The sequence below is a fragment of the Triturus cristatus genome, chromosome 4_2 (assembly GCF_964204655.1).
Source record: "Triturus cristatus chromosome 4_2, aTriCri1.1, whole genome shotgun sequence".
Classification (NCBI taxonomy): domain Eukaryota; kingdom Metazoa; phylum Chordata; class Amphibia; order Caudata; family Salamandridae; genus Triturus; species Triturus cristatus.
In genome coordinates, this window is record NC_140586.1 from 958147202 (window position 1) to 958169369 (window position 22168).

Genomic DNA, 22168 nt, shown 5'->3' on the forward strand with positions numbered 1-22168 from the left:
GATGAAGTAATGGCCAGCGTAGCCTAGTTGTTTTTAGGCTGCATTATTGTCTTCCTTTATCTCTTAAGTGTCTATGCAGGAATGCAGAAGAGAACAACTTAAGAGAATATATCTAATGAAGTGCTACGGGGTCCACGCACATTGGCGGGACTATTCACATGACTAGGACTATACACAGAGATCCCCTACTACAGAAAAACAATGGAGATTTTTTTGCAGTCAGACTTCTTTGTAGAATATTAGCGTGAGTTGATAGTGTGCCATACAACCCCTCCAAGAAGGCCATACAACCCCCTCCAAGAAGGCCATACAACCCCTCCAAGAAGGCCATACAAACACTCCAAGCAGGAGACACTGGGGCATTCAATATGACAGCCTTGAAGTTTTCTCTATTCCACACCTGTGTTGATCTCCTTACATGGGGCACAGAGTCAAACACTGGGGCCAACTCCAAAACTAATCCCGTCACTTGTGTGAAACTAACCCTTAAAGAAAAGGAAATAAACACACCTAAGAATTACAAGAAAATACATTTCTCAGAACATGAACAGGATCAAAGCAAAATGCACTTAACTAGAAACATAATTGGAGATAAACTGAGAAATGGAGAAGTGTTCATAGAATGATAATTTTGTTATTATGTAAAGATTTTGTCCCATCAAAATGTTGGTAGATTACCTGCTCTCTTTATCTTTCTTACAGTCTTTCTCTTTCACACTCTGACCTTGCTGTTTTTTTTACTCTCTCTGTCATTATGGTCCACCTGTATCTTTCTCTGTACTCTATTATTATTTTCTGTAATTAATTCTTGCCTATCTTTCACTCGCCCCTGCCTTTTTGTCATGGTCTCTTTTGTACCCTAAATATCTCTCCATTTGTCAATAAATGTCCCTCTTTTTACCCCCTTAGTATTGTCTAGCATTACTCCGGTTTGTCTCCTTATCTCTCCTGTCATCTCTATCAGTTCCTGTCTTCCTTTCTTTTTCTTATAGTATTTCTTTCTGCCTTTACTTCATGTCTGTTTCTCTTGTTGTCCCCTCTCGCCTCTTCTTATAATTTCCAGTCACGCTTTTAAAACATAAGCATCTTTTTCCATTAATTCATGGATGTTTTCTTTTACCACTGTGTGTATCATTGTTCACTGTGAGGCAATCTTTGTTCTCTCCCTAAAAGGTCTCGGTCTTCTGCCTTCTATTATATCCAATCTCTTGTTTCTTCTGGTGTCAGTATATATTTCTTTTAAATACCTATATTCTTTTCATCTTTCCTTCCCTTCATTTTCTTCCCCCTCCTCCATTTTTCCAGAAGCCCAAATCTCCCTTATTGTTTGTGCTTCCTTCTGCCCGCTTGGAATGCTTCTTTCTTCTATGGTCTTCTAGGTATACATCTGTATCTCTCTAATCTCTACCGGCAGGTGTTTCACCTCGTTTCTTCTCTGTGTATCTCTCATTATCATTCCATATCACTTTTCATGACGTGTAGTTCTTGTCACCACTAGTGGATCTACCTGTCTGCGGTGTATCTTAATTTATTCAAGTCAAGGTCGTGCTTCCCCTCTGAACTTGCTTGCAGGGTATGTCTGACGCTGTAAGTGCATCTGTATGTATCCTGCTAAGTGCACTCTTCTTTAGTGGCACTCTCGGCTCAGCACTTCCAGCCTTGGATTTGCTCTGGCAGGCGCGCACCACTGTTGGATTACATCGATCCTTGGATGGATGTTATAAGGTCAAGGGGTCAATTGATAACCCGGTGTACACCAAGTTGTCTGGGAGACTTTTGGTTCTCACGACACTGGCGTGGTGATTTTTTCATTTGTGATTTCCACCAACATATCATACTTTGCATGCTGTAGCCATTTAAACGGTGCTTGCAGTCTTTTTGCAGCAAGTTGGATGATGCATTTCTAAACTCAGACCTTCCTTAGGATTGTAGAAGGTCTACCTCTTATCCTGAAGGTTTAATTAGGCATGCCCTTTCAATTTGAGCAAACCGGATGATGCACTTACAGCTCTAGAATCATTTTACAGTAAAGGACTCTTGTCGTAATCTCAATGGTGCCTCCTGGATTTTCGACATTCGTATTATGTGTGTTGTTAAAAACATCTCATTATCTCTTTCAGTTACATGTATATATTGTCTTGTAAGTAACACTGGTGCACTTTATTCACTTGCAATGCTCCATCACTAGATAGGAGCACCTATTGTACCAATTTAAGTTGAATTTGAGTTATTCTTGAACAGTTTCTTGGAATGAAAATAAAATGCACAAATCACATAGCCTGTAAGGGTGATTACTCTCATGCTATTGTGTCAGAAATGTGCTTATTTTGTCTCTCCAGTGCACCATCGCCAATGACATTCTCTTATTGCATTTCACTCTTTATCACTGTGTCTATATCCCCTGATAACTTCTTTTAATACCTTGTTTAACATGTGCCCTATGTGTATACTTTTGTGATTACGTATTAAGTCCATATGTGGATGTGGTGTCTCATCCGCTTGAGAGAGCACATGTGCCACAACAATATGTCCTGTGTGTGCGTATGTGAGAGTGTGCTCTATTGTACAGCCTGTCTGTAACAGTGCCTTTTCTACTGCTGGTTAATGTGTGTGCCCTGTGTGTAGGCGCCGACTACTGTGGTCTGTGACCACTGCCTTATCTACTCTGTATTGGCACACATGCCCTGTTTGCCCATGTGATTACGTACTCAATGCTCAGCTCCAAGTGGTACATTAAATGCAGCAGGTAAAAACCTGTGCCCTGTGTGTTGATTTGGGAGTGGTTTCACTGCTTTAGTCTGCGAGTATGCACTGGTTTCCTATAAAGAAGACAAGCCTTATGTGTGCCTCTGTGAGTGTGTGCTTAATGCTGCAGTCAATAAGCAGTACATTGTCCAGTGAAGACAGACACCTTATGCGTGCCTCCATGAGTGTGTACTCAATACTGCAGTCAATAAGCAGTACATTGTCCAGTGAAGACAGACACCTTAAGCGTGCCTCTTGTGAGTGTGTGCTCAGTGCTGCAGTCAATAAGCAGTACATTGTCCATTGAAGACAGACACCTTAAGCGTGCCTCCCGTGAGTGTGTGCTCAGTGCTGCAGTCAATAAGCAATACATTGTCCGGTGAAGACATACACTTTGTGCGTGCCTCCATGAGTGTGTGCTCAGTGCTGCAGTCAATAAGCAGTACATTGTCCAGTGAAGACAGACACCTTATGCGTGCCTCCATGAGTGTGTACTCAATGCTGCAGTCAATAAGCAATACATTGTCCAGTGAAGACAGACACCTTAAGCGTGCCTCTCGTGAGTGTGTGCTCAGTGCTGCAGTCAATAAGCAATACATTGTCCGGTGAAGACAGACACCTTATGCGTGCCTCCATGAGTGTGTGCACAGTGCTGCAGTCAATAAGCAGTACATTGTACAGTGAAGACAGACACCTTAAGCGTGCCTCCCGTGAGTGAGTGCTCAATGCTGCAGTCAATAAGCAGTACATTGTCCGGTGAAGACAGACACCTTATGCATGCCTCTGTGAGAGTGTGCTCAGTGCTGCAGTCAATAAGCAGTACATTGTCCAGTGAAGACACACCTTATGCGTGCCTCCATGAGTGTGTACTCAATACTGCAGTCAATAAGCAGTACATTGACCAGTGAAGACAGACACCTTAAGCGTGCCTCTTGTGAGTGTGTGCTCAGTGCTGCAGTCAATAAGCAGCACATTGTCCAGTGAAGACAGACACCTTAAGCGTGCCTCCCGTGAGTGTGTGCTCAGTGCTGCAGTCAATAAGCAATACATTATCCGGTGAAGACAGACACCTTAAGCGTGCCTCCCGTGAGTGAGTGCTCAATGCTGCAGTCAATAAGCAGTACATTGTCCGGTGAAGACAGACACCTTATGCGTGCCTCCATGAGTGTGTGCTCAGTGCTGCAGTCAATAAGCAGTACATTGTCCAGTGAAGACAGACACCTTATGCGTGCCTCCATGAGTGTGTACTCAATACTGCAGTCAATAAGCAGTACATTGTCCGATGAAGACAGACACCTTATGCGTGCCTCCATGAGTGTGTGCTCAGTGCTGCAGTCAATAAGCAGTACATTGTCCAGTGAAGACAGACACCTTAAGCGTGCCTCTTGTGAGTGTGTGCTCAGTGCTGCAGTCAAGAAGCAGTACATTGTCCAGTGAAGACAGACACCTTATGCGTGCCTCCGTGAGTGTGTGCTCAATGCTGCAGTCAATAAGCAGTACATTGTCCAGTGAAGACAGACACCTTAAGCGTGCCTCCCGTGAGTGTGTGCTCAGTGCTGCAGTCAATAAGCAGTACATTGTCCAGTGAAGACAGACACCTTATGCGTGCCTCCGTGAGTGTGTGCTCAATGCTGCAGTCAATAAGCAGTACATTGTCCAGTGAAGACAGACACCTTAAGCGTGCCTCTTGTGAGTGTGTGCTCAGTGCTGCAGTCAATAAGCAGTACATTGTCCAGTGAAGACAGACACCTTAAGCGTGCCTCTTGTGAGTGTGTGCTCAGTGCTGCAGTCAATAAGCAGTACATTGTCCAGTGAAGACAGACACCTTATGCGTGCCTCCATGAGTGTGTGCTGAGTGCTGCAGTCAATAAGCAGTACATTGTCCAGTGAAGACAGACACCTTAAGCGTGCCTCCCGTGAGTGAGTGCTCAATGCTGCAGTCAATAAGCAGTACATTGTCCAGTGAAGGCAGACACCTTATGCGTGCCTCCGTGAGTGTGTGCTCAATGCTGCAATCAATAAGCACTAATTTGTCTAGTGAGGACATATGCCTTATGTGTGCCTCCGTGAGTGTGTGGTCACTGCTGTGAAGGGTAAGTAGTGCCTTGTCTTGTGAGGACATACACCTTGTGTGTGCCTCCACGAGTGTGTGGACACTTCTGTGATTGGTAAGCAGTGCCGTGTCTAGTGAGGATATACACCTTGTACAAGCCTACGTGAGTGCGTGGTCACTACTATGATGGGTAAGCAGTGCCTTGTATAGTAAGCACATATCCAATATGCATGAAGCCATAACTTTCACATCAAGGCTAAAGCCCGGCTTGCTTACCTGGGGAAATAGTTACACCGCCTCTTTTCTCAGACTCAGTGTTGTCCAGAGGGTGGAGCAGTTGTGTTCCTTTTGTTCTCAATGAAAAGACAGTACTGGCAATTAGAGGGCCTGTTAAAGAAAGAAATCACAAATTAATAATAATACAAGAGGGCAATATCCAATACTGAGCAGTATCTGATGTTTGTCTCACACGTGTTTATTGATGGTGCTGATATCGAGCACCGCACATTAGGCTCAGTCCAGAAATTCCAAGACAAAGTGACACATGTGCACACCCTTCAAGAGAGACAATGTGAGAGAAGTCCTCGCTTCCCTCACAAAACACAATGTGAGAGATGTACTTCCCTTCAGGAGAGTCAGAGTGAGACATGTGCTTCAAGAGAGACAGTGTGGGAGATGTCATCATCCTTCAAAAGAGACAATTTGAGAGACGCCCTCCATCAACAAGAGAATCCGTGAGAGATTTGGCGTAAACTCTGAGGTGAGAGAATGTGAGCCATGCCCCCTCAGGAGACACGCTGTGAGAGGAGTGTGCTGTGTCTTGCAGGCTTCCTTTACCTATTAGGTGAACTGATGCAGGAATGGTTAGTGTGGCCTCGAGAGTGGAATTATATCAGGAATGTCAGGGTGCTTATGCCGATTCTGGATGGGCAGGTTAAGGACCACTGATGGGAGGACAGACACCTGGGAGAAGTTACCAGAGTGCGATTGTAACATGGAATAACGTACCGTCCTGTACCAGAGTGCGATTGTAACATGGAATAACGTACCGTCCTGTACCAGAGTGCAAATGTAACATGGAATAACGTACCATCCTGTACCAGAGTGCGATTGTAACATGGAATAAAGAAACGACCTGTCCCATAGTGTGATTATGACATGGAATAAAGAACCAAACTCTACCAGAGCGTGATTGTAACATTGAATAAAGACCCGACCTGTACTAGAGTGTGATTGTAACATGGAATAAAGAGCAAAAGACACAATTGATGGACGGAATGCAGAACAAATCAAAACATTCACCTCCAGTCAAGAGATCTGGGTTAAATCCATCCTTCTTTTGCTCACCATGCCACCCCAGTTCAGACACAGCTATATGCAAATCAGTCTTGACCCTGTGCCTCATGGGAACAGTGCAGCCCGAACTGCCAAGCCATGCCGTCCCTGGACCGGAAACAAGCATCCTAGGACCGGTTTCGGGGTTTCACCCCTCTTCAGCCAGGATAGCTTGATTCCAGTGGCACAGTGAGCCCAGGACCCACGTCTGGGCATACCTGGCGCAGGAAGGACCTGGCTTGGCAGTTCGGGCTGGACTGTTCCCATGAGGCACAGGGTCAAGACTGATTTGCATATGGCTGGGTTCAAACTGGAATGGCATGGTGAGCAAAAAAACGATGGATTTAGGCCCATATCTCTGTACTGGTGTGAATGTATAACATTATTCTGCATTCTGTCCATCAACTGTTGTTTTTGCATTTGTCACCCCGAGTGGGACGGGTATGCTCAGACGTGAGTCCCGTGCTCTCCATGCCACTGGAATCAAGCTATCCTGGCTGATGAGGGGTGAAACCCCGAAACCGGTCCTAGGATGCTTGTTTCCAGTCCAGGGAGGACCTGGCTTGGCAGTTCGGGCTGGACTGTTCCCATGAGGCACAGGGTCAAGACTGATTTGCATATGGCTGGGTTCAAACTGGAATGGCATGGTGAGCAAAAAAACGATGGATTTAAACCCAGATCTTTGTACTGGGGTGAATGTATGACATTGTTCTGCATTCTGTCCATCAACTGTTGTTTTTACATGGAATAAAGAACCTACCTCTACCAGAGTGTGATTGCAGCATGGAATAAAGAACGGACCTGTAACAGAGTATGATTGTAACGTGGAATAAAGAAGGTACCTGTACCAGAGTGTGATTGTAAGATGGAACAAAGCACCTACCTCTGCCAGAGTGTGATTGTAACATGCAATACAGAACCTATTTGTACCAAAGTGTGATTGTGATATGGATTAAAGAACCGACCTCTACCAGAGTGTGATTATAACATGGAATTAAGAACCTACCTGTACCAGGGTGCGATTGTAACGTGGAATAAAGAACCAACCTGTACCAGAGTGAGATTTTAACACATCAATGTAAGAAATTGGCCTGGTATATACTGTCCACTAGTTAAAGTGGGCACCTTGCACCAGCCCAAACGACCCTTATTGATGATTAGGTTAAAGATAACCTTTATGAAAGCTATCCTATTGGTAGCTATGGAGAGCAGCCTTCAGGCTAAGTCTCGAAGGAATGTAAAGCAGCTTGTTTTACCAGATCAGAGCCCCCTGAGTGCAGACTTTCTGGCACTCTAAGAGTGCACCCACCCAACCCCAATACACTAGAGCCTGTCTGGGAGGTGGTCACACCTCCCTGTGACAGGAAACCTATTGGCAGGCCTTCCTCTGCTCGAGCACGGCTCAGCAGTAGGAAGGCAGTGTTGTGTCTGTGGCTGGCAGCATCCATTTTGTGATGCCCAGGTCGAGAAAGCTGGTACCAGGTGTACCGGTGTTTCACACAAGTCCCTCTGGAAGGGTGGAATCATACCTCCCCCGCCAGTTACTGGCGGGGAGGTATGATTCCGAGGTGTTTGACACCAAACACGACATGTTTGCTCCCACAGCCCCATGGCCTGCTTGCCAGCAGCCACCAACCGTAGTCCCCCTATCCTCCATAGGATAACATTGGGCCTCAACACTCTGCACCCGGCCGCCCGAGTGCCGCTGAGGGTGCAACAACAGTGCATCACTGACCCTGGGAGACCCCGAGTCTAACCCCAGAACCCTAACTCAAAAGACCGATTACTTACCTCGAAACCGATAACCTGTTTTTCCTCACAGAATAACATTGACACTTTTTCTCCCAAAAAGTTTCTAAGTGTCAACTTTTGAAAACTAAGAATATTCCTTAAAAATCACACAAATAACCAAAACGCATTTTCTCAACTGTTCTCAGGAAATGTCCCAGTGCTGAATCTAGGTATCCAGCACTGAGTAAGAAAAGTATTGTTAAAGTAACTTACCTGCTAAGTGGATTTCCTCCCATAGGATAACATTGGTGATTCTATGTGAAAAGGTTTCTAAGTGTCAACTTTTGATATACAATAATATTCTTTAAAAATCGTACAACTAACTAAAACACATTTACTCAACTGTTTTCAGGAAATGTCCCGGTGCTAAATCTAGGATCCAGCACTGTGTTAGTAAAAGTAATCCGAGAAATAATTTATTTGCATTTTACTGAAAAAGCCTATTGATTCCTATGTACTGAGTCTACTAAGTTTGTGCATTACATTGCAACCCCTGTAAACTCTAATTGGTACAAAGTCCTACTGTATTTTGAAAGTATTTAAAAACAGCATCTTGTAGCTGAAAGTATTTACATGCTTACCTGTACCAGGCCTGCTTGGTTCTAGAAATAAAACAACAGTATATTTTTTATACAAAAACAATTGGCCTAGAGTTCAGTTCTTTGAGTGTGTGAATTCATTTGCTGACTGAGTGTGTACATCAAATGCTTAACACTGTCCTCTGATACTGCCTTACTGCTCAACCAAGCTACCACTTTAGAGAGTGAGGTTCTATCTAACTTTAACCTCTGCCAAACCTCTGGATACCCTTGGACTCTGTACACCCAGTACCTCACTTTCGTGCAGTATATATAGAGCCAGTTTCTTACACTGACCACTCGATGTCACCGCAATTATGGGGAGGCGATCTAAATTGTGTTTTAAACCCACTTTTGGATAGGTCCAGTGGTCCGGCCGGGCGCCCCTCGGCAGCTGCAAAAACCATCTGTGACATTGCAGTGCAGTTGGGTCTGATCGATATCTGGAGGGCTAAGGATTCAGAGGCAGGCGGGTTTATGCACTATTTCGCCCCTCATGACATACACACTAGAATTGATTACATGCTTATGTCAGGCTCACCACTACCGCATGTCCGTGGGTGCACAGTGATGCCTCGCACATTTTCAGATCAATCTCCAATTATTTTAGAGGTTAAAATTCCCCTGCGCGGGGTAGTCTCCCGTTCACTACTAGACTCTGTGTTTAAGGCTGAGCTTGCCACAGCAATCTCTGACTTTTTTACATTAACATCTGCTCGGTTGAACACTTTTCCACAGTCTGGGAGGATTTCAAGTGTACATTAGAGGTGTGGCCATTAGTAAACACGCGAACGTTCACCGCTCTATAAGGGGCAGACTCTATCGACTCTTGAAAGTCAACTGGGTAGGCTAGAGCAAGAGGGTAGTGTCCCACAGGTCGCTGACATTTTGAAAAAACACTGGAAGAATATAGTGAGGAAGAGGACATTGAAGTGATATGCATGGGGAAGTATGCAGTAACTAAATCTTATGGTGAGGGGGACAGGCCAGGTCCAGTGCTTTCGGCACTAGCTCGTCGTCAAAGAGATTCAGGTGGGGTATCTGAGCTGATTGAGGAGGATGGCAGTATACTTAGTGACCCTTCTGATATAGCGCATGCATTCAGCAAGTATTATGAGGATCTGTACAGGTCGAAGATAGCAGTTGATGAAAAAGCCATTTTAGATTATTTAGAACATGTACAGCTACCCTGGCTGTCAAATGGGCACAGGGAATACCTAATGAGACCGCTGGACTCCACTGAGATCCAGGTTGCCTTGAATTCTATGGGGAGGGTAGCACCCCAGGTCAAAATGGGCTCACTCTCTCTTTCTACAAGGACTACAAGAACCTACTGGTCCCCCACCTAAGTAGGCTATTTGAGGAAATCGGCAACACAGGCATAATGCCGCAAACAACGAGGGAGGCTCTTATTGTTACTCTGCTTAAGCCAGGCAAATCGCCTCAGGCCTGTTCATCCTACAGGCCGCTATCACTCCTCAATGTGGATATGAAAATATTTGCCAAACTTTTAGCCAATAGACTTGCTACCCTTTTCTCGACTCTTGTGGGACCAGAACAGGCAGGGTTTGTGCTGGGACGTTCGTTAACCCAAAATCTCAGGACAATGTTTGGGGCTAAACAACATGTTAGGCCTGGTGTCAAAGCCGCAGCAGTATTCCTGGATGCGGAGAAGGCGTTCGACTTGGTCATTGATGATGGCAGTATTACAAAGACTGGGTGTCGGAGAGATTTTTCTCAGACTAGTCTCAGTTCTGTATAATCACCCGATAGCCAGAGTAAGGTCAGGAAATTATGTTACATCCCCCTTCAAGATATCTCGGGCACTAGACAAGGTTGCCCTCTGTCCCCGCTATTGTACGCAATTTTGGCAGAACCCCTGGCGTGCTCCCTCAGAGAGTACTATGGGCACCGGGGGATTCGACTTCCCTAATATAACATTATATTGTCGACTTAAGCAGACGATATTCTGCTGTACACAAGGGATCCAGCATCCAACCTTGCTCCTTTGATCTGAGAGGTGATAAGATTCGGGGGTGTCTCTGGGCTAAAGATTAATTGGAATAAGCCCATAATTTTCCCATTAACTCTAGCCATGGTCCCTTTTGACTTGAACTTTCCACTGCAGTGGTCTACTGACTCAGTGAGATATCTGGGTGTACAAGTTCACACTAACTCGGAGATAGTTATGCGGGAAGACATTGACACAGCTAGTTGGCCGTATTTCCCTGATGAAAAAGATTGTACTGTCTAGATTTTTATTTCTCTTTAATAATATCCCAATGGTAATTCCAAAATATATGTTCAAGAGGTTGAGTGCTTGGCTGGTTCGATTGGCATGGGCAAGGAAGTCCCCCCGTGTCAAGATGGATACACTCACACTTCCATACTCTATGGGTGGGCTGGGAGCCCCAGATCTGAACTACATTACAGAGCATCACAATGTTCACATGCCTATTCCAGGTGTCATGGCCCACACACTCTTCCTCATCTCCACATTGAGAAAATAGCGGTTGCCGCCTCTCTGCTCCCTTGGCGGATCACTCAACCTCCTAATAAACACTGCGGAGTGCTAGACTCCATAAACTCGACAGTGCATTCTTGGCACGATCTATTAAAAATACAAGTAAGGTACACTATTATATTCCCCACTGCTACCAGTGGACTGGTGTCAGTGGCTCCCAATGAGTGTAGAGAGTGCAGTTGTCCAGTCACTTAAGAGTATCCGTATTGGTACTATGGGTGACTTCCTCTTCGAAGGAAAGGTTTGCACTTCACAGAAAGCCACTACCGATGAGCAGCGTGCGTCTCCACTCACTCAATTTCACTATTTCAGGATCCGACATGCCATGCAGGCATTGAGGGGCGAAGAGCATCAGGAGCCCCCCGCTCTCCCCTCCTTCACGTATCTCCCAGGCGCAAAGTCTCCGAATAAATTGGTGTCCAACATATATGATATGTCACAAGAGTTCAGACGCACACAATACAATGGCAGGCGGACTAAGGTATACCACTAGATGACAATAAATGAGGGTACTGCTGTGAGGTCACACAGAAGGTGTCACTAAACGGCAAACACAGGTTAATACACTTCAAGTACCTTAACAGGGTATATTATACCCTGGAGCGTCTGCACAGATACGGTTTAAGAGAGTTGGACCATTGTGAGCGCTGTGGCCTAAGCGGTGCAGATTTTCTCCAAGTTGCCTGGTCTTGCCCTCCGACAGCCGCCTTCTGGAAGCCAATATTCCATGAAATGGGGGAAATAATATATACACCACTCTCTCCTGATCCCCTGACTGCACTATTGGGATACACGTAACCCCTAGAAAAAGATGTAAGGAAACTTATAGGTATAGGTTTGCTCCTTACGAAGCGCAAAGTGGCGATGTGTTGGTCGCGAGGCCCCCCTCCCTCAAAATCTGAATGGGAAAAAGATATGATATTCTGTAATAAGCAGTCTGAAACATATAGTGACCTAATGCCCCCACAGAGCCGCCCGAAAAGTTTTTGGAATTTTTATAAACAATATATAGCGGTTTGAGGTATGGGCGAGTCGTGCAATGATTAATGTAACGACATCGAGATGTGGCTTCCAGGTATAGGCCGGATATGATGGGTTGCCTTGGAATACAGTGTCAATTCAGTAAAGTTAAAGTGTATGGGTAAGACCTGACTGTCGGACTGTGCCGCAAGATGTGTAAATGGATACTTTGATCCCTAGCTGAAGGTAATGCTGTAACACCTTCTGTTTGGTATATTTTTACTCTGATTGCTATATTCTCAATGCAAGTGAAATATTGTACACGGCTGTGGAATGATTAATAAAATTTAATTAAAAAGAAAAAGTGACAAACTGCCCAACAATAAATACTCTTAACAGTATTACTGCACTTACAATGTCTAAGAATTGGTCAAAACACTGTAGGGGTACAGGGCTCATGTACCTGTACCCTCGCCACTGGTATAATGCACCCAGCTAGAGGGGTCGCTGACCTATGCCAGGGCAGTGGGTTGTAGGCATGGCACACAGGGATGTAGGCCATGTCGACTCTTCACATTATTCTGCACCAAAACACACAGTCTGCAATGGCAGTGTGCGTGTGTGTGTAAAGGTACAGGGCCTCTAAGGGTAGCACAATAAGTGCTGCAGCCCTTAGAGGCCTTCCCTTGCCACAGTGCCCTTGGTACCCATGGTACCTTTTACAAGGGACTGACATGTGGCCGGAGAGGTGCCAATTGGGGGTTCAAGGTACAGTTTTTGAAAGAACACATGCCCTGGGAACGTGATTAGCAGGGACCCAGGGCACATCAAGTCAAAGTGCATCAGTAGTCTGGCAAAAAGTGTGGGGGGGTTACTGCAACAGAAACCCAGCTTCCTACACTCCTCCTCTACAATGAAAATCCCCTACTTCCCCCACCTCCTTCAAATGTTGTCCGGAGAAACACCTGGCCAGCTACTGAAGTTGGGCTGACAGAAAATACAATTCATAGTTTGAGACTCCTGGGCCTCTGGCTCGTGTTGGCCGCATTAGTATTATCAGTGTCGTACTCCATTCCAAATCACTCCCTGAAGCAGGGGGTTTAGCACTTTAAAGCAGCTCTGACAGATCCAAACTGGAAGACTTGTAAAATAGTATTACATTTGCGGCAGGATCACCATTTTCGGTAATGCAATCCTGGCCATTACAGGTAGCTTCAAAGAATGCCAGAAAGCCACACGTCCCTTCAGTGCTCGCAGAGCATGACCTAAGTTTCCTTCTATCTGTGTTAGTGTGATACATTCTTAATCACTGGCTGGAGACGCTTGCCCAATAATTTGCTGAGGATGTTGTAATCCAGGTTTATCATGGAGAGGTCAGGATGAGGCTACCTCCAATGCATTACTCTGGGGCTTGGGGATAAAGACAAACAGAGCCTTTCTAGTGGTGTCTGGCTAGGAACCACATTCCTGTGACCCAGCATACGTGGCAGCCAACTGGGGCGCAGAGTGAGCCATACATGTTTGATAGAATTCCACCAGTAGCCCACCTTTACAAAGCATTTAACCACTCACAAATTTCTTAATGGCTTCTTTAATTTCAGACTCCGTTACTTGCCCACCTAATGCCTCACAATCCTAAACCGCTACCTATGCAAATGTTGCCCAACTCAGAAATGTGTCTATTTTCTCCTCTGGTATGGGGGCTGCTCGTCATTCAGGTCCTGATAATGTTGAATGAAGAACTTGTGCATCTCGCACTAACAGAACAGAACGTCACATAGGGCCACATGAAGGACCATTTCATTTTGAGAATCTCTAATTAGGTTTTATTGCAACTCGCAATTAGAGACATGAAAAATGAAATGTATTAATGTGTCTCAGACACATTAACGATTCCCAATAGGGTCGCAATGGACCTGTGTTATCAATATTCATGAGGCAGGTCGCAATTTGCGACCGATTGGAATGGGCAATAACACAGGGTTGGCGGCCTGCTGGGGACAGCAGACCACCATGTCTGTGGTTGCTTTTAAATAAAACATTTTTTTTAACGCAGCCTGTTTTTATTAAAGGAAAAAGGATACGTTTCAAAACGGAAAATGAAAGGTTTTGTTTTTATTTCTTAAGAGTGGGCAGTGGTCCGTGGGACCACTGCCTGCTTTTAAAAAATGTTTTCACTGCCAGTCACAAAGAAGAGGTCCCCTGGGGACCCCTGCCAGTTGCAACTGGCTTACCACCTACTTGAAGTAGGCGGTAAACTGAGATTGTTTTGCGCCTGCAGTCCTGTCGCAAAACAATCGTACATACCCTGCCTTTGGCACGCCCCTTCCTAATAGGTTACAGACTCACAAAATATGGCTCAGTCTAGAGTTAATTTCGCTACTAGGGAGTCAATGAGAGAGAGAAGTTAAGTAAGAAAGTAAGTAAACACCTTATAGTGCACACGTATGCCAGAGCATCTTGGTTCCGTAATAGAGAAAGACTCTAATAGAAGGACTAAAAACTAGGCAGTTTTTAAGCTGCTTTCTAAACAAAGATAGATTAGATTGTGATCGAAGTTCCAATGACATAGAATTCCAAAGCTTGCCAGCTAGGAAGGAGAAACGTATCGCCCCCTTCTCATTTTCCTGATTATTTTCAATGTAATGCATCTTGCTGCGCCAGATCTCAAATTCCTTCCCTGGACATACCATTCAAAGAGCTTTTTAAAGTAGTCCGGGCCACTACTGTGCACGGATTTACGAGCAATGCAAGACCTTAAATTTAATTCTGGTATTTACCAGCCAATGCAGGTTCCTAATTCCTTTGTAGATAGAAGCAAATTTTGGGATACCCAGAAAGAGACGCTCTGCTAGGTTCTGCAACGACTGAAGCTTCAAAAGCTAATTTTTCTGTGCATTACAATAATCTATGCGCGATAATACTAACACTACCATCACCATCTTCTGCATTTCAGTAGGGATAAAAGGAAATAGTTTCAGAAGTACCCTCAAAAGGAAAAAACAGGACGAGGTTGTGAGAAGTTGGCCTGGTATATGCTGTCCACTAGTTATAGTGGGCACCTTGCACCAGTCCAAATAACCCCTTAGAGATTATATGTTAAAGACAACCTTATTTGAAAGCTATCCTAGTGGTAGCTATCGAGAGCAGCCTTCAGGCTAAGTGTTGAAGGAATGTAAAACAGCTTGGTTTACCAGTCTATAATATCTTGAATGACCAAATGAAAGGAGAACCACACCAGGTATATATATAAAATATATGTATGTAACACACCCTACTAGTCTCTTTATGAGGCTAGAGGTCAAAGCACATATGTTACACTTAAGATATCACAGTAAATTAGCACAATATACGATAGGCCCTAGGGGCGAACCAAACCATATATTAAGAAAGTGGTATAATAACCACGACTTGACTAGACACAAGGCCTAGAGCCTGTAGAATCGCTGGGACCCCAAGGAACCACCCATGGTAGTGACACAGGGGTCCCACAGGGGACGTGTGCAGTGTGAGAACACAGCCGCGAGCTCCGTTAGCTTCTATGGGGAAAGTCGCGGTTGGATTTTTAAAGTTTAAGGACACTTAGGAGTGGACTAGGAACAAACCCTTTTGGACTTAGATGGTTCTAGGGCCAACACCCACGGGAGCACCGGAGTACTCGTGTTACCTCACCCAGGGAAGCCGGGTGCATAGGTGTCAAATGGTGTCGGGTCGCGTCGTCGTTTTCAATGGCAGGATGCTGAAAAGTGCTGCTGCCGGGAAGAGGAGAAGTGTCCGAAGAGATCCAAGCCTGGATCGAAGATGTGAAGAACCTGAAAGCAGAGGGGCCCCAAGTCTGGGTCACTTCCCAGTGACCAGGGGCACGATAGACGAATACCCACCGATGTCGGGTGCTTCAGGTGCGAAGAGGGGAAGCTTGACTCTTCAGCACGAGGACCAGGAGGCATCGAGGATGACCAGGAGCTGGATTCGACCTGTCCCACGAAGGATGTCGAGTGCTGCAGCGTCGGTGCCCGGATTGGACACAAAAAGCCTTGGCAACAGCAACCCACGCAGGAAGAGGAAAGATGCTTCGGTGCGGACCAGCAAGATCCTGGGGACTCCCCAAGCGATGGAGAGTCGGGCCCGTCTGGAGCAACCAGGGAAGCCCAATTAAAGTTAAAGTTGCCTTCACAGGGACCCACCAGTCAACGGACCAGGGATCGCGAAGGTACCGCGAGCGAGAACACAAAGGGCCAGCTCACGGAACACTTGTGGAGTGCAGGCCAGCAATCTTCGGTGGAAAAGGTGCTCGGGGTCTGGGTTACAAGTAACCCAAGGCACAGCCTCAAGGGACATCGAGAAGCTAATGCACTTGCAAATGTGCACGGTGTCCAAGGGTTCCGGTTCCACGGTACCCATGAGGGCTACGGGTCTCAGCTTTGCTGGGGACTAGGGTCGGCCTGTGGGAAGTCTGGAAACCCACCTCTTGTGTTGCAAATACTTCGAAGTCCGGCGGGAGCTTCGGGGATGCAAACCGGTCAGATGCGTCTTTGGTGCCTGCCTTGCAGGGGAGTAACTCCTTTACTCCAAGGGAGTTTCTTCAGTCATCTAGTCATGTAGATCGTCGAAGTTCCGGGATTTCTGTATCAGAGTTTCATCCAGGTGTAATCTAAAGTCCTGTAGCCAGGGGTTCCTTTCTTATACCCAAGGAAGGGGTTGGACATACTCTGGGGACCCACCTTTGGGAGGGTCAGGAAAGAGGGGTGGCTACACCCATTTCCTTTGTCCAGTTTCGTGCCAGAGCAGGGGCTAGTAGCCCCAGCAACCGGCTTGAACTGGACTATGCACAGGGACACCAAATGTGCCCCCAGTGCCGAACTTCAAAGCACTCTTGGAGTGCACCCACCCAGCCCTAATCCACTAAGGCCTGTTTGGGAGGTGAGAACACCTCCCTGTGACAGGAAACCTATTGTCCAGGCCTCCCCTGACAGAGTTTCGGTCAGCAGCAGGAGGCCAGACATCTGTCTGTGGCTGGCAGCATCCATTTTGTGATGCCAGGGCTCTGTTAGTTGGTACCAGGTATACCTGTGCTGTCATGTCTCTCCCTCTAGAAGGGTGGGATCATACTCCCACACCAGTTACTGGTGAGGGGGTATGATTCTAAGGTGTTTGACACCAAACACGACATGTTTCTGTGCAGCCATCCCAAAGTTAGCATTTACCGCGAGGTTATAATGCACTTAAGAGTATATGGTCAGGCTGCATCACAGACAACCCCGTAGAATAGATTCCGAAGGATGAAGAAGGGCTCTGGTCATGAATGGGCACCCTCTCACATAAAACCAAGCACCCTGCCTTCAGGATTGATAAGGCCTTCCATAGTGGTGACTGATAGGTTTATATGTGCAGTGATAGGGTGAGATATAGTAAACCTATATCTCAGTAAGGGGTGCATGCACTATCTTACCCAGGCTGCAGTAGCAGGCCTGTGGTGTTATTTTGGAGGACTTCCCAGGGGTGGCATAATACACGCTGCAGCCCCTGGTTGGCCTCTGGGGTACCTATGCCCTGGGTACATAGTATACCATATACTAGGGACTTATAAGGGTACCCCAGAATCCAATCTGTGGTGTACCTAAGGCACATAGAATCAATTTAGAGAGGAAGAAGCTAGGCTGGGGTCCTGAATAGCAGGGCCCCAGCCAGACTAAAGTCGAAAAACAGTGAAACATCAGCAAAAAGTGGGGGTAACCATAAGAAGCAGATCCTACTCTCCTACAGAGGTAACCTGATTGACCTAATCTGAAAACAACAATTGCTTATCAAATCAAACTCCAAAGTTATGTGCTTTCTACACAGGGCAAGGAAGCGGCCCGAGGTTGTTAGGCCACCAGGACCTGTTCTAAAAAGAGATATCAGCACCAAAGGTGATAACCTCTGTCTTATCTGAATTCAATTTCAAACAATTTTCCTGCATCCAGATGGCGATATTTTTGAGACAGTTTTTGAACTTGCTTGCGGTTTCCTCAACGTCCAATGACACAGTCGCAACTATTTGTGTGTCATCGGCATAGGACACGGGTGTAAATCCAAAAGAAAGACCAGCTGCAAATTCTAAACAAAGTGGCCTAGTCAGGGTCACATTTTCCACACGAATATAATCCTCTCCTAGCGCCATTGCAATCTGCATGTCGTGGGACAACAGCGGTGCCAGGGACTCAAAAACCTGTGTCTGGTTCGTGCTCTGGCATAGATGCTCCCAATTTATGAGTGAAACTCTATTTAGTCTCACCTGCATCAGAACATATTAGCATACACTGCCCGGGGATTTGGACTTCATTTCCACATAAACAAGAGGGGACATGCAGCCGTACAACAGATACAAGGACTGGAGGTTAGACGTTTAATAACACATCAATATGCAGCCTTAGTGCCAGATAAAGGTGGCAGGACAGACTGAGCTAAAGACTGGTGGAGTGCTCACTGTTCAGATGAATTGACTGTGTCAGAATGGATGAGAGCATGTGAACAAGTCAAGCAGGTGTCCCCCAAGGCAAAAGTTAAGCGGAAACGGTTCACTATTTACACAGAACCTACAGAAAGGCTAAACAAATTGACTAAGGAAATACCCCAGCAGTCCAGCAGATGGAAGCTTCTTTGTCTATCAAAAAGTTCCTCTTGAGTGATGCCAAAAAGCAAAAACTTCATAATGAAAACTCGAATGATGGTGCTCAGTATGATGTTGGCGAGGAGGCGTATTGCAATACATTGGGTGGCATCTAAGGACTCGAAGTAAAAGCCTGGAAAGCAGACTTAATAGAGTGGGCAATTGCAGAGGAGCAACTTACCTGCAGTCAAATAACATGGAAACCACATCTCATTGGCTAATAGACAGTAAAGCCCTGCGCCAAATCCTACGTGGGCGGCCAATCCCTGCCGCACTTTGGCCTTTGGTTGTTCGCAGTATGTGGTCGGATGCACCTTCTCTTCCCAGGGAGCCAACCCCACACTCCCCACTCAGCCTTTGTGTTTTAAGTTTGCCGTAATTTACCACTGTCCCTGTAGAGTGGCTGTCTTTCCATTATTAGCATTTTCAACATTTAAGCATCCATTATAACCACTACTACCTCTTATTCAGGAGTACTCACCCACTGCACCTGAACATAACCAGATCCTTTCTCCTGGAAGAATGAAAGCGAAAAAACAAAGATAGAACATCCCAACAAAATCCACTCTCACAATCCTGCAATAATACATACATGCAGCATGCGGAAGACAGCATCAATTCCCGATAATGATCAATAGTGCAACTTTACCCAGCGAGATCAGCGCTCTGTGAATTTCTTTCATCAAGTTCCCACAAAGCTCCTTCTGCCATTCTTGTAAAAGATTCCAATCATCTTCAGAGAAACAGCCAGAAGCATCGCGGAAGGGAGCCTGTGTCTGGAACAAAAAATGATATGTTGCTTTCTTGGTCGCTGCACTCGGTGGCCCAGCATTCACCTTAAATACATTGAACTTAATGTTAACTTTCCACCACATTCTGTCATCTTCTCTTTGAATGAAAGCAGAGATGGGTACACTTAAATCTGTTTCTGAAAGTAAAAGGTGTAATGAGTAAGCTGACAGGGACAGGCGAAGACCACTTTAAACATGAAGAAATAGATTAAATAATACAATTTAAGACTCAGTGCATTATTACAAGTGGGTCGATAAGGGTCAATCCCCTCTCAAGCACCTGTTTGCACAGGGATTGCAGCTATAACCAGTGAAATGTTTATTGCATGCAGTAATCACAGGGTGTGATAACATTTTGCGCCATTACATTTTGCAGATGAAATCTGCAAGAAATTAATACAGAAAATGGCTTTCTACTTATCTGTACGTTATTGTATGTGCACAAGTTTGCACGTATGTCGTATTTGAATTGCACCAAACGGCAGCGGAGTGCTGGACAAGGTCAATGGCGAGCATAAGGTCAACGAGTGATAAGACCGGAGCTAGTTTGTAACTTATTACTATAATGTGATGTAGGGCTCTTTAAAAAGCTTTGTATTCAACGCTTTCCTAAATTGGAGCAACCTTTGGTCGGTCCTGATGGATACATGAATGTTGTTAAATATTCTTGGGGCAGAGATGGCAAAGGCATGCTTCCTTGGTTTTGCTTTTTTAGACTTCCTTAGTCTTCAGGCTGCTGGTGTGCCAAGAGACATCAGAGATGGTGACCTTGTCTGCAAAATATGCAGGGGTGTTATTCTTGATGGCTTTGTAAATGATGCATCCGGTTTGAAGATCTTGCTGCCAGCAAGTGGAGCCAATGTAATTCCACCAGGATGAGACTGATATGGTCATGTTATGTTACAAGTATTTGTATCCGTGAGGGTATCGTAGCGCTATGCAGGTGCTGGAGCCAAATCTGTCTATAGTGAGGGTTACTTGAAGAGACAAGTCTTCAGCCTATTATGGAACTCAAGAAGGGAGGAGGAGGCAAGTCATTCCGAGCTTTAGAAGCAATGAGCGAGAACGTCCAACCCTTGGCATTGTTTCTGTGTATGCGTGGGATATGTGCAAGTAGGAGTCGGACAGAGCAGAGGTGTCATCATCATCATCATCATTGTAGGAGAGTAGGATCTGCTTCACATGGGTACCCCCACTTTTTGCTGGTGTTTCACTGTTTTTCGACCTTAGTCTGGCTGTGGCCCTGCTAATCAGGACCACGGCCTAGCAGCTTCCTCTCTAAAATGGTTTCCAAGTACATTAGGTACATATCTAATTGGATTCTGGAGTGCCTTATAAGCCCCTAGTATATGGTATACTATGTACCTAGGGCATAGGTACCTCAGAAGCCTACCAGGGGCTGAAGCATGTATTATGCCACCCCTGGGAAGCACTCCAAAATGGCACCACAGGCCTGCTACTGCAACCTGGGTAAGGGTTTGCTTGCACCCCTTACAGTGGTATAGGCTACCTATATCTACCTATATATACAGACACATAAAAACCTATAAGTCACTCCTATGGCAGGCCTTGACAATCCTGAAGGCAGAGTGCTTGGTTTTGTGTGAGAGGGTGCCGAAGCATAAGCTGAGTCCTTCTGCAGCTTTCGGAAATACTTCCTTATGGCTGTTCTGTGATACAGCCATACCATATACTCTTACGTGCATTATAACCGCGTGGTAAATGCTAACTTTGGAATGGCTGCATCAAAACATGTCGTGTTTGATGTCACACATCTTGGAATACTACCCCCTCCACCAGTTCTGGCGTCGGGGGTAGCATTCCACCCATCTAGAGGGAGACACATGTTCACACTGGTCTAACCCGGTAGGACTTTCTACAGCCCTGGCATCACAAAATAGATGCCTCTGCCACAGACACGGGTTTGGCCTCCTGCTGCTGACCGAAACTCCGGCAGGGGAGGCCTGGACAATAGGTTTCCTGTCGAAGGGAGGTGTAACCACCTCCCCACACAGGCATATGTGTATTGGGGATGGGCGGGAGCACTCTTTGGTGCTTTGAAGTCCTGCACTGGGGGCACACTTGGTGTCCCTGTGCATAGTCCAGTTCAAACCGGTTGCATGGGATACCTGCCCCTACTCTGGCGCGAAACTGGACAAAGGAAATGGGTGTAATCACCCCTCTTTCCAAACCCTCCCATAGGTGGGTCCCTAGAGTATGCCCAACCCCCAAACTTAGTATAAGTAAGGGAACCCAGTCCTTACGACTTTAGATTACCTTGGACGAAACTCTGCAACATATATCCTGGACCTTTGACTTTCTATCACGACTAGAAGATGGAAGAAATCTTGGGGTCAAGGAGTGACTCCCCTGCTTGGCAGGCACCAAAGAAGCAACTGACCGGTCTGCATCGCTGAAGCTCCTGCCGGACGCGGAAGTCTTTGCATCACAAGAGGTGGACTTCCAGACTTCCCTGAGATTACCCTGAGACCACAGCAAAGCTGAGGCCTGTGGCTATCGTGGGTGACATGGAACCGTGACCCTTGGACACCGTGAACTTTGGCAGCAAAACACTCTCTTCCTGGTCCTCCTCGAAGTTGTACTTTGGGCTCCGAGTAGCCCCAGCCTTGAGCACCCCCTGCACCGAAGATTGTTGGCCTCCACTCCACGAGTGACCCGTGGGCCAGTTTCAAGTGCGACCGCTCGAGGCTCCTTCGCGATCACTAGCCTGTTGGCTAGCAG

General features: G+C 46.0%; 1 protein-coding gene across 2 annotated transcripts in view; it reads right to left on the reverse strand.

Annotated features, from left to right (window-relative positions):
• The window catches only part of LOC146839113 (uncharacterized), a 217371-nt gene that overhangs the window by 181890 nt on the left and 13313 nt on the right, over positions 1-22168 (reverse strand). For both annotated transcript variants that reach the window (XM_085603105.1, XM_085603104.1), the window contains exons 2-3: positions 19285-19411; positions 5075-5185 (exon numbers count right to left, since the gene is read on the reverse strand). In XM_085603105.1, the coding sequence (XP_085459231.1) occupies positions 5075-5185; positions 19285-19411 (238 nt within the window). The remainder of the gene's footprint in view (positions 1-5074; positions 5186-19284; positions 19412-22168) is intronic.